The 12,998-nt window shown below is 44.8% G+C and overlaps 1 protein-coding gene across 1 annotated transcript in view; it reads left to right on the top strand.

Annotated features, from left to right (window-relative positions):
- Window positions 1-12,665, top strand: part of LOC125132231 (cytochrome P450 4X1-like) — a 31,364-nt gene extending 18,699 nt beyond the window's left edge. Inside the window, exons 7-12 of the mRNA XM_047789168.1 lie at window positions 3,354-3,460; window positions 4,241-4,431; window positions 8,122-8,255; window positions 9,574-9,638; window positions 11,039-11,121; window positions 11,920-12,665. Of these exons, the coding sequence (XP_047645124.1) occupies window positions 3,354-3,460; window positions 4,241-4,431; window positions 8,122-8,255; window positions 9,574-9,638; window positions 11,039-11,121; window positions 11,920-12,088 (749 nt within the window). The 3' untranslated portion in view covers window positions 12,089-12,665. The remainder of the gene's footprint in view (window positions 1-3,353; window positions 3,461-4,240; window positions 4,432-8,121; window positions 8,256-9,573; window positions 9,639-11,038; window positions 11,122-11,919) is intronic.
- The last annotated feature ends 333 nt before the right edge of the window (window positions 12,666-12,998 follow it).

Raw genomic sequence — 12,998 nt, forward strand, 5'->3', positions numbered from 1 at the left:
CTATGGAGACTTTGCTTTGCCCTGGGACCCAGTGCACGTGAAAGTCTGTGTGCACCTTTTTTTTTTTTTGTCTTTTCTAGGGCTGCTCCCACGGCATATGGAGTTCCCAGGCTAGGGGTCCAATTGGAGCTGTTGTCACCAGCCTACACCAAAGCCACAGCAACACGGGATCTGAGCTGCATCTGCAGCCCACATCACAGCTCATGGCAATGCTGGATCCTCAACCCACTGAGCAAGGCCAGAGATTGAACCTGCAACCTCATGGTTCCTAGTCGGATCCATCAACCACTGCACCATGACAGGAACTCCTATGTGCACTTTTTAAGAATGGGGTCTCCGTCTCCCCCAGTCCCATGGAGCTCCTGGCACAAGCCCCACTGGCCTTTAATGCCAGATGTTCTGGGGCTCTTTCTCCCTGTGCCAGATCCCCACATGTGAGAGTTTGATGTGGGGCTCAGAACTCTCACTCCTGTAGGTGAATCTCTGTGAACTAGTTAGTTTCCAGTCTGTGGAGCTTCCCACCCGGGAGATATGGGGTTGTTTATATTGTGAAATTGCCCCTCCTACCTCTTTTTGTGTCCTCCTCTTTTTCTTTGGAGTAGGATACCGTTTTTAAGGTTTCTAGTCCATTTGGGTGAAGAGTGCTCAGTCTTTAGTTGTGCATTTTGTTGTTTTTAGGAGAGAAGTTGAGCTCCAGTCCTTCTATTCCACCATCTTAATCTCGTCCCCTGAATTCTGCTTCTTATTTCAACCTTTGTTCATGGCAAGGACTCTATTCCCAGAAAAACACATTCATAAGAGTCAACCGTTCATTATAAAAGTTCCATCTTTTCCAGTTTTTTGAGATAACTCCTTTTATCATATCTAAATGGATATCTATGAACTTGGACCTATTTCTCAACTTTCTTCCTATTACATTGGTCTGTCTATTCATGTGCTAGAATTATACTGACTTACTTATCTTTCTGGTATTGATTTCTATTCCACTGAAGTCTGAGAGCATACACTGTGTGATTTTTGTCATTAAAGTTTATATGAGCGGGAGTTCCTGTTGAGGCTCAGCAGGTTAAGAACCCAACATAGTGTCGGTGAAGATGCGGGTTTGACCCCTAATCTTGCTCAGTGGATTAAGGATCTGGCATTGCTGTGAGCTGTGGCATAGGTCACAGTGCAGCTGGGAATCCCACGTTGCTGTGGCTGTGGTGTAGGCCTAAGCTGTAGCTCTGATTTGACCCCTTGCCCGGGAACTTCCATATGCCACGGGTAAGGCCATAAAAATAAAAAGGAAAAAACAAATAAATAAATAAAATTTATGGATGTGGCTATGGTTTAAAGTGATTGTTGATATAGATTTATAGCTACCATATGTTACTGCTTGCTATTTACTGCTTTTTTTCCCCCTCAGTTGAGGTAACATTGGTTTGTAAAAGTCGTGTAAAAAATTGGATAGCCTTGTAATTGTATATTGGTTTTTACTGATAACCATTGGAGTTGAACATTTCTTATAAGTGGTGTTTCATCTTCTATGAAATGGTTTTATCATTTTCTCATCTTTAATTCATTTGTAGGTTTGCTGATTTCTTATGTGTCTTTGCAGTGTAATTGTTTTATTAAAATAAAACATGTTTGTGATATATATGCATATGTAAAACATTTTTGCTATCTCGTTTGTCAGTGTTTTTTATTTTTATTGTGATCAAAGACACACAGCATAACATTTACTGTCTTAACCTTTTTCTTTCTGTACAGTTCAGTGCTATCAAGTGTATTCTTATTGTTGTGCAGCATCACCACCATCTACCTCCAGAACCCTTTTTATGTTGCAGCACTGAAACTGTGCTCATTAAACAATAACTCCTCATTCCACTCTCCCCTCAGCCCTTAGCAACCACCATTCTACTTCCTGTGTCTGTAAATTTTGCTAGATTCTCCAAGTACCTTATGTATGTGGAACCATACAATATGTATCCTTTTGTGACTGGTTACTTGATAGTTTGTCAATTTGTGATTCTATCCATTGATTTTCACTTGTTATCTACACAGTTATTAGTGATTTTAATCTACTTTCCTCTTTCCCCCTCCGTACTCCTATTTTTAGTAGGATTATTTATTTTTATTTTTATTTTTATCTTTTTAGGGCTGCACCCAGGGCATGTGGAGGTTCCCAGGCTAGGGGTTGAATTGGAGGTGTAGCTGGGCCTACGCTATGCAGGATCTGAGCCGTGTGCAACCTACACCAGAGCTCATGGCAACGCCGGATCCTTAACCCATTGAGCGAGGCCAGGGTGAACCTGTGTCCTCATGGATTCATTTCCACTGAACCATGACAGGAACTCCGGCTAGCATTATTTTCATTTTTAATGTTTATGTACTATTCTTCTGCCCACATGTCTGTCCTTATTTTAGCCTAAGATCTAGAATTAAATATATAAAATGCCCACCTCAATTATTTTAGTGAAGTTTTCCCAATCATCTCTTATTTGGATGAAGCTCATCCACTATAGATTCCTCAGGATGGGCCCACAGGCATAGCATTTTCTGAGTTTATGAAAGTTTATAACTGTTTTCTGGTAGACTTGATACTTGAAGGACAATTTTGCTGGATATCAGAAATTTGCCTCACATTTTTTTCCTTGAGTTTTTTAAAAAGTGCTCTGATCCTGCCTTGATTTATTTATTTTTCTTGAGAAGTAGGCTGCTGGCTTAATTTGTCATCCTTAAAAGTCACTTGACCTTTCTGTCTGGAGTCTCAGAGATTTTCTTTTTTCTGCCTTTAATGTCAAGTTGTTTTATCAGGATCTATATTGGAAGTGGTTATACCGTTCCAATTTTTCTAGGCATAGCACGAGCCCTTCAATATATAGATTTAAATTTTTTCTTATTCCCAGAAGGTTTTCTTGGATTATGTTTTTAAATATTCTGTTACATTTTTTGTTTGTTTGTTTTAGGCCCTTCAATTATATGTATGTTGGTATTTCTTTGCTTGTCTTTCTTTTCAATCCATTTCGTGTGATACTTTTTCCTCAAAAAATGAGCAATTTCTGAGGAAGAAAAGAATGACTGGTCACTTGCACCCAAATTTGAAATCATTTAAATTATGTTGCCTACCTAGTTATATAAAGTGTATCTTTGGTCTGTTGTGTTTGTCTTTGGAACTTTGCTCAAAAGTTGTCATGATGGGGAAATAGCCATCTGCGTCAATTAAATCTATTAAATATGATGTACTCATCCTGACCTCAGGAAATTAGGCAAAATTTTCAGCTATTTCTGGGCCATGGTTTGCTCTGTAATTTATTTTACTTTGATTGACTTTGCTGTTACTTTGGTAATGGGCAATTCTTATTCTACTGCAGCAAAGATAATCCAGGCTGGAAAGAATTCCCGCATGAATGAGAATCAACAGGGTAACACTCAGAAGAGGAAGTACCGGAATATTTTCGATATTGCCCTTTCTGCTCTGGTAAGTCTTTCAAGTTTCTGAGCCTACTCATATCTAGTCAATTGTGTAGGGAGTTGGATGAGCAGGGAGGAGGGAAGACAAAGGCAAAATTGATCAACTACTTTGAACAATACATTTGAATTGATGGGTGGTGCTGTGGGGTTTGAGGAAATTCTGTAACTCTGTCACCAGATGGAGACAGATAACCCTAAGTTTTTAACTGATTTAGCAGGATTTGGTGATTACCATAAAGATTCATTGTAGTTTTAGAGAAACACAGGAAGATGGGTCACAGGGTAAGCTAATAAAATGAGGAAAAGAAGATGCTGGAAAATCTGGACAAGTGTGGCAGAATGATTGCAGGAAGACTTTGCAAGGCCAGATTTTTTTTTTTTTTTGCTTTCTAGGGCCACCCCCAGGGCATATGGAAGTTCCCAGGCTAGGGGTCCAATCGGAATCTACAGCAAAGCGAGATCTGAGCTGCATCTGTGACCTACACCACAGCTCATGGCAAGTAGGATCCCTGGCCCATTGAGTGAGGCCAGGGATTGAACCTGCATTCTTATAGATACTAGTCGGATTCATTTCCACAATGGGAACTCCTAAGGCCAGCTTTTCTTATCTATCTTTGGTTCTCCTTTATCCCTTGGGCAAAGTATGGAACACAGTATATATCTGTTGAACTGAATTAAAACTAACACTTTCTTTTACAATTCTTTTTCCTCAAACCATTATTTTAGTTGGGTCTCCAAACATCTATAAACTGACATTGCATAAAAATATCTCTACTGTTCTTTCTAGGCTGAAAATGGTGACAGCTTCTCAGATACTGACCTATGGTCTGAGGTAAACACATTCCTGTTGGCAGGGCATGAAACCATGACAGGCGGCCTTACCTGGCTCCTCTACCACCTGGCTCTGTACCCTGAGCATCAGGAGAGATGCCGGGAAGAGATCAGGAGCATCCTGGGTGACGGGTCTTCCATCACCTGGTAAGAACCTGTATCCCCAAGCAGTTTATCCAAGTCTGCTCCACGGGATTTTTCCTTTATTCTTTCCTCTTGATGGCCATAATGCTTCAAGATACGCAGGTGGGAAAGCAGAAGAGGAGGCACTCTACTTATTCTTCTGTTTTTCTAGAAGATCCAAAATTACTCCTTTGTCTTTTGCACTCACTCATGCGTCGTTAGCTCTTTCATTGTATTTCTAGGCAGTGGTGTGTAAAATGTCCTACTTCTTTCTTCCTCTGAGGCCCTGGGACAGTGGAAACGGGGCTTGCATTCATAACTTGATGGCAGTGAATGGGGCTGTGATGGCTCAAATGGGGCTCCTCTTCTGAGGGACCTGAGTGAGCATGTGTATTTTTAAGCCTCCTGGTAGGCATTCTCTTCTATCTACTTGCTCACTCCTCAGAATCCGCTTTGGACTTAGAACATAGTAATAAATGATACCCACCGTCCATGAGTTTAGCCAATATGGGCGGAATATATTTAAAGTACTGAGATGCAGTATTTGGTGTGGATTTGGTGTGGGTCCTGCCCTCACCAAGCTCATACTTTAGTGCAGGAGACAGGCCCCATTCGCAAGATTGCAGTATACCATGTTAAGGGCGATGAGGTAACACATTGGTGACCACAGAGATTTAGGAGACTGGCACCTAAGCTGGCATGCAGGGCTCAAGGAGACTGCCTGGAGATCTGACACTCAAGCTGCCTCTTGCAGGATGGGTGCACATAGTGAGCTCACAACCCTTGACCTGGACTGGTCTTTCTAAGCTATTTTTCCAAGTCTTCAGCTTTATTCCTGTTTCTTGCCAGGGAAGAGCCTGTATACCATTGGATGCCTTTTGGTTTTTCCCCAGTGGGAATTTTAATCCTCTTTTATATTATTTCTACAATAACTTGTAAATGTATTTATTTTTACCTGCTTTTTTGTTTCTTTCCAGATCAATTTTTTATGCTGCCCTTATTTGTCAATATAAAGACTCTCACATAAAAAAGTTAGTTAGCCAGGTGGAAAAATTCAACTCCATTTGCCGAGACTTTCAGCATATCTTGCTGTCAGTCAGTGCAGCCCAGGTTACAGGTTTGCCCCTCAGAGATGCTGTTTGCAAGAAAAACACAGGTCCCCAGTACTGACCACACTCCTCACACCAGCTAGATATTTCACATATCATTGTTCTGCTGGTCAAAGAAAGATGGAAATGCTAATGGCAACCCAGCCCAGTGACTAGGGGGAAAACACCATATTTCAAATGCTAAGAACATTTGTTAAGGAAAATTTGAACGTCTATAGGTATAGCAGAGAACTCACTTTTTATGATGAAATACTGGTCATTTCCTACCATAAATTAAAGGTGTAATCTACACAGCACAAAATGCACTGTCGCTTGGTAAGATTTTACTCATTCATTGAGTTTAGAAACACTCTATATCACCTCCCAACATTATTTAGATATTTCAAACCTGACTAAGGTAGATATATGTACAACTCAAATAGTGACCTTCTTGTTCTTGTGTGGCCCATGTGAAAGGTGAACTCATAAAGAAATCTGCCAGGTTTCTGCCTAAAAGGAATCTGCCAGAAGACAAAGGCCAAAGGCTCTGTTAACTACCAGTTATTTTAATAAGAGAAATGGCAACAAGATTATAGAGAAGAAAGTATGTTTCCACGCAATAGTATTGCCTCATCGTTACATTTGAGGAGATTTGTTTAGGGCAGTCTGAGAATTGATCATTCTTTTAGACATATAATAAAAGCTCGCTGCAAAGAGCAATCTCTGCAAAAGTTGGAAAGTTGTTCATCTCCATTTGGGCTCCTCATCAACCCACCTCTGCGGTGGGTCAAAATGCCTCTCTTCTCCTAGCACTGGGGCTGAGATGGACAACACTGTTTTTCCTAAGTCTGAAAAGTGCTAAGCTAAGCAGAATCACGTCTCTTATTCTGGGCTCAAGGAGGAAAGAGTCAAAATTAAAATTTCACATTGCCAAAGAGCCAAAGCCTACCTTCAAAATAGTTACTCAGAAAAGCAGATAGAAGCACAGTGAAACAAAGAGACTAAATATATGGTGTCATTTTATTGAACCAATCTGGCTAGCTAGGATGCAGAGAAACATTTTTCTTCTTCTCGGAGTGGCCCTTGAAACTTGCTGTGGGGGACAAGTGCTTTTCATCCCTGGGGTGGAATCTTGAGTGAGTCTCACAGCATTTCCATCCATTTAAATCATAAGAGCAGTCCCATTTCAGTACTTAAGCTGTCTGGTCCAGGGCAATAATAAAAAACTTCAAAGGCTAATCCACTTAGAGCATCTCCATCTAATCCAGCTCATAGGTCCTTGGGTCTGGAAGCCAGCACGGATGATGGGGTTGTGGATTGGCTTCCACTTACCAACCATCCAGAAAGGGTCCCAGGAAGGAGAGAGGCTGAGGAGAAAGCAGCTGGTACCATGGCGATTTTGTCCTCTAAACGTGGTGGATATTCAGGGCTTCCTTTGACTCTGGATGGCTGCAGCTGTGGGATTTGGAGAGAGCCCCTCCCTGGGACTTTGCAGGGATGATTCACAAGACAAAGGAATGCTTATGCTTAGAGATCCTTTCAAGCTGGTTCCCAAGTGCTCCCTCTTGCCTGTTCATTGGCCCCTAGGACCCACTGGAGCAGTCCTGTTTTGTGCCTGTTGCTTTTCTGCCTCTCCGTCTGCTCTGAGTCACAGCCTTTTCTTTCAGTCTTGTGCTCCCCATACTTCCCAAACAGAGCACAGGTCAGCTCATCTATGTAATCCTTTTAAAGCCCCTCTTTGCCCCCTCCTCCCTTCCCCATGGTCCTCCAGCATTCCAACTATGCCCACTCAAAACACTTGGGCCTCCTCTCTCCACTCCTTAACACATTCCTTTTAAAGAAAACTTACTGGAGTATAGTTGCCTTCCAATGTTGTGTTAGCTTCAAGTGTGCAGCAAAATGAGTCAGTTGCACATGTGCAAGTATGCATCCTTTTTCAGATTCGTTTTCCATTTAAGCCAACACAGAGTGTTGAGTAGGTTTCCCTGTGCCATACACCAGGCCCCTATCATCGGTTTTGTGGATGATGGTGTGTGTATGCTCCTCATTTCTCCCTCCCCCCAGTGTTTCTCCGTTGGTAACCGTAAGTTTGGTTTCAAAGTCTTTGAGTCTGTTTGTATTTTGTGAAGAAGTTCTGTCGTATCATTGTTGGTGGATTCCACGTATTGGTGAACCCATATAGTGTTGTCTTTCTTGGTCTGACTTACTTCGCTTAGTATGATAATCCCTAGGTCCAGCCATGTTGCTGCAAATGGCATTATTTCCTTCTTTTTTGTGGCTGAGTAACTTTCCATTGTGTGTGTGTGTGTGTGTGTGTGTGTGTGTGTATACCATGTTTTGGATTTACATCATGAGTTAAGTGTTTCGAAACTAGTTTTCAGAAATGCCCTCAGCAGAAGTTTAGCGGTTCATTTTCTGATGAGGATACTTGGCACCTGTTCAGTTCCTCTCCTCTGGACCTCAGCTGATCCTGAGGCAGAAAGAGTCCCATGTTAACCTTCTGTTGCATCAACCGATTGGTCAAATAGCTTTTACCAGGAACGAACATCCAATAGAAACATCGACCCTTATTTACACTCTAGATGTGGAGTCTGAGTTGCCCTTGCTCCCTCTCTTGTTCCCACAGGGGCCAGCTGGGTGAGATGCCATACACCACGATGTGCATTAAGGAGTCCCTCCGCTTGGCACCTCCAGTCCTCTCCTTTTCCAGAGAACTCAGCAAGCCCATTACCTTCTCAGATGGACGCTCCTTGCCTGCAGGTCCTGGCATCCTTTTCCTAGCAGTTTCTGGAGAGCAGGGGGATCCTGGGGAACACAGTGACAGCGACCAGAAGGCTTCTTGGCTCTCGTGGAGTCCAAAGACACGCCCAAGGACAGCTGGTTTAGGGTGAGGCACCTGTTAGGTGCTCAGTGGGTAATGCCTCGATGTTCCCAAAGGCGCGGCGTCTTGTGCAGCCAAGCACAGAACCCCAAGCGCAGCCCAGGGTTTCTTGTGTTATGGGACACCGTTTCTAAGCTAAGCCTGGTCTGGCTGAGTCTGAGACCCGGGCGATGGGGACTCGTGGGGGATGAGTGCCATTATCCCCGTCTGGAAGGCTCAGGGAGGGCCTCTGTCTGCATTATCCTCCTCACCTTCCCCTGATAACCATGCAGCTCGTCACTGTTTACAGAGAGCCTTCAGATAGATTCTCTCATTCTTTCCCTTTAGAACATGATGTCCCCAGACCCTTCTACATGCTTTGCAGTCTACGAAGCACTTTCAGATGCCTTTGGTATACCGCAAACCCACCAGGGGGGGGGGTGCCAAAGTGCAGATGAGCAGAGCTGGAACTAGCTCAAGAGGCCCCACGTCCAGAGCCCAGTGTTCTCCAGAGCAACACAAGTGTCTGAGCAGGGCAAGTGGGAGGCCGAGGGGTCACATGAGACAACCCTCATTCACCTGCTTCAGTGTTCTCTTTGCTCTTGCCCTTAGGAACAAAGCCACAGGATTCCTTGTGCCGATACCAACAGCTTGTCACTGCCTGTCGCTTTGTTGACAGATCCAGAATTGATTTCCCAAAAGTATTTCTGGTGGCTGAATAGTCCTCAAATTGTCTCACCTCTCACAGTCTTTTCCTCACTCCCCATACCTCATGGATATTTGCCACATTTCCCTACCTTGCATGCATGAAGAGCACCACCAGAAACTTTTCATTGGATCTGCCCGATGGAAGTACAGCTCGGTTCTTATGCTCCCCAGCCATTGCCCCTAGGTACTTTACAACCCACTAGTAGACCCGTCAGTAATTTCCAGAAGGTGGCAGAAAACATGAGACTGGCCTGTCATTTTGACATCATGCCAACGGCTCCTTAAGATAGAATCGGGTATTAACTAGATCATCGATTTGAAAACTGAGGTGCCACCAGCGCCCCCCTTCCTGGAGGACCTTCACTGCTGGCAATCACCCACGACCCACAGAACTCGGCCAAGAGCTACTTCCTTCCCCTCAAGAAGAAGAGTCTTCTTGAAGAGCAGTGTGACAGGAGCTCATGATATGCTCTTTCCCCCACAATCTCATTGATTTCCTTCCTTTCTCAGGAATGACTGTGGTTTGCAGTATCTGGGGGCTCCACCACAACCCTGCCATCTGGGAAAACCCACAGGTACGCCTGTCTTACACATAAATACTTCCAAGAACTAACACTGTGCAGTTTACTTTGTGTTCGTTAGGCATGGAAGTGGCAAATGACACAACACGACAAAAGTAATCATAACCGACAATGTGACACTTTTCCACTTAAGGCCCACCGTCTCTTCCTCTCTTCCTACCTCATCTTGCTTTGGAGGGACAGCTTGGTGTAATGCCGTGCCATCTGCTCTAAATTGCCCCAGGCTGTATCTCAGTCGTTTTCTTAAGGAGCTCTCCCAAGCACTTAGCTAGACGTCCGCAAGGGTGTGGACTGTCCACAGCCATTCAGGCCACTCTAGGTCTCCTTTGCTGGATGTCACCATCAGAATTCTGGCAGGAAGGCAAGGGCCCACTCAAGGGGGGGAGAGTGGACTTGAGTGTGTTTGGAGGAGAACGTCAGAGAGGAACTCTCTGGGTAGGGTTTCGGGGAAGCCAGACGGAGCACATAACTGCCGCAGTGCTTACTCCTCTGGGCTTGATGGACGTGGGAGGGAGAGTTAGGAAACCCGGAGAGAGATTGCAGCTGGGGAAGGCCACTGGACAGGAGTGGTGGCTGTCAGCAGAGTGTGCAGTTAACCTTTGGCCGCCTGGCTGGGAGGCGCCCGGGGATGAAGTACCCTGGACGCGCTCCTCCCACTCTCCAGATCTCCTCTCCATGCCAAACCCGCTGGGAACCACAGGGGTCTGTTGGGAGCCCAGCGCAGGATGGGAAAGGGCGGAGAGGGGATCTGGAGAGGCCAGAAGGAGATGGGGAGCACTCCTGAGTCTCTCGAAACTCTAAACTCTCACAAAGTGGACAGACCCTTCCTTTTCCATAAGCTGCTAGTTTCAAATCTGTCGCGTGCAATGGGCTAGTGGTTCAACTGATCGCATAAGCATTTCCACTTGACCTGTAAGTAGGCGCCCGCCTCCCCCCAGAGTGAAAGATTACCAATGGCCATGGCGCTTCTGCTTTCCCCTTCCTTAATCTGGGTAGCCGACCAATCACCTGGGAGGCCAGACAAGTTCTGCAGGTCCAGAGTTGTGCCGTTTGGTGCGGTGGCCATGAACCACCTGTGGCTATGGAGCCCTTGAGATGTGGCTGCTTGGAGTGGAGTTGTGCTGGAAATGTCAAATTTTAAAGATGTAGTACCAAAAGATGGGCGGTATCTCCTTAATAATGGCCTATATTGAATCCACATTGGAAGGGTCATATTTTCTGTTGAGTAAATTCTTGTGTTAAAATCCGTTACCCCTTTTTCATATGCGGCTAGCAGAACATCTGAAATCCCAGATGTTCTGTATTCTATTTCTGTGGGTCAGGGCTAAGCAGCAGCTTAAGAAATGTGCTGATGGTGTGTGGGGGATGGTGGCGGGCTTGCCCTCTCATTTCAGGCCTTTGACCCCTTGAGGTTCTCTCAGGAGAATAATGACAAGAGGCACTGCTACGCCTACTTACCGTTCTCAGCTGGACCAAGGTGAGGACAACTTGAAGGTGTTGAAAACCCACACAACTGTTTGCTTGGGAACGGTCTTATCCTTGTAGCCCCTCAGCTCTCTGAATTCGTCCAGGGAAGCTCGTCCTCTCGCCTGACCATGCGTTCGTCTTCTTGCCTGGCCATGTGCCTATTCGAGCCCCTGAAAGGGCCAGTTAGTTTCCCAGAGCACGACACCTTTCTCTGTGTCACACTATACAGCCCTGCCTCAGAAAGCTACCCAGCAATGCGAGCTGCTGCTCATGGGCTCAGTGCAAGTTCACTCCCAACAAGGGAGAAAGAATTGTTTTTTCAAACTGTATTCCATCTTTATATGAACGTCCTAAATTATAAGTTACTTGAAGTGTGTATCACGAGGCGTTGACACACACACACACCGTGAAAGGCTCCCTCCCTGTCCAGTTAATTGGCACACCCTTCACCCTCCGCATTTGCCTTCTGTGTGTGTGAGGGAACATTGAAGTTCTACCTTCTTGGCAAATTTCAGTTCTGCAGTGCAGTGTTATCAGCTACGGTCACCCCGTTTTACACCCGAACCTCAGAGGAGAGACGGTCCTCTGGGCACCTCCAAGTGCCGCCTTGTTTAGGGAGGGCATCACCTGGAACCCCCCAGCTCACAGTCTTGCAGGGAGCCCTTCAGTCCAGCGTCCAAATGTTGGTAAGTCACTTAGTGTGACAATGTTGCCAGCGAAGTCAGACTTGTTGTTCTAGGAGCTTATGAAAGAGTCAGAAGGAACATTCCTTCTTCAAGTATCTCTTGCTTTGCCTTGATGTCTGCAGGAACTGCGTGGGGCAGCAGTTTGCGATGGCTGAGTTAAAGGCGGCCGTCGCCTTGATTCTGCTCCGCTTCTCACTGACGGCAGAACCCGCCAGGCCTCTCGTCTCCAGGCCCAATATTTTCCTCAAACCCAAGAACGGGCTCTACTTGCACCTGAAGAAACTCGCCTAATGCCAGCCCAGAGTACGATGAGTGCATACATTTTATTTGAAGGCAGGTCGTAGCTGATGGTTCAAGACAAGGGAGGAGAAGGCAAGCGTGGGGGTGGGGTTAAGAGAAGAAGGGCCGAGGGCCCCTGTAGAGCTGCCCATTGTTCAAAGCGTGTCTGTGTGACCCAAGGTAGCACCCAGATCTCTTTCCGTAGGACCGGCCAGATTTTCAGATCCCTTCTGTTTGATTCTGGCTCCTACTCTTGCCACATATCAAGCAAGAGTTTTGCTAGAAGTCTTCCATATAATTTTGATTGTTTTAAACTTTTTTTCAGAATTACACAGGTAATAGGCGAATGTATGCTCACTGTGAAAGGTTTACAACACTCGAAAAGCGGGTGGAGTTAGAAGTAACCTAGCCCACACCTCCCTGCCCAATCTACTGCCTTTCCTGAAAACGGAATAGTTTGGTGTGCATTCTTTCAGCTTTTCCCCTGTACAGGTCCTATGTGCATATGTATGTGTGTGTTCTTATCTGTGGGATCATATCCATATTGTTCTTGCTTTTTCTCACTTAATAAAAACGCATCTCATTCCTAGTCATAGCTTCGTGAAATTTTGTGATATGGATATACTATAATTTATTTAACTATCTCCCTCTTATGGGATACGTAGGTCATTTCTGTTTGCAAAGCGTGCTTATTGGCCACGTATGTTTATCTTTGTTTTGCTCTCTGTGATGTGTATTCCATTTATATTTATTTTCCTCTGAAGCCATTTGTCTTTTTCTTTTTTATCCATATGGGTTTTCACATGTATTGTGGAAAATAATCCTTGATAATAACATTTCTTTGTAATTTGCGCCCGTGCTTTCACTTTTTAAAACTGTGTGTACAGTGTCTGTCACCATGTGGGATGTCTAAACTTCGTGA

The sequence above is a fragment of the Phacochoerus africanus genome, chromosome 8, assembly GCF_016906955.1.
Source record: "Phacochoerus africanus isolate WHEZ1 chromosome 8, ROS_Pafr_v1, whole genome shotgun sequence".
Classification (NCBI taxonomy): domain Eukaryota; kingdom Metazoa; phylum Chordata; class Mammalia; order Artiodactyla; family Suidae; genus Phacochoerus; species Phacochoerus africanus.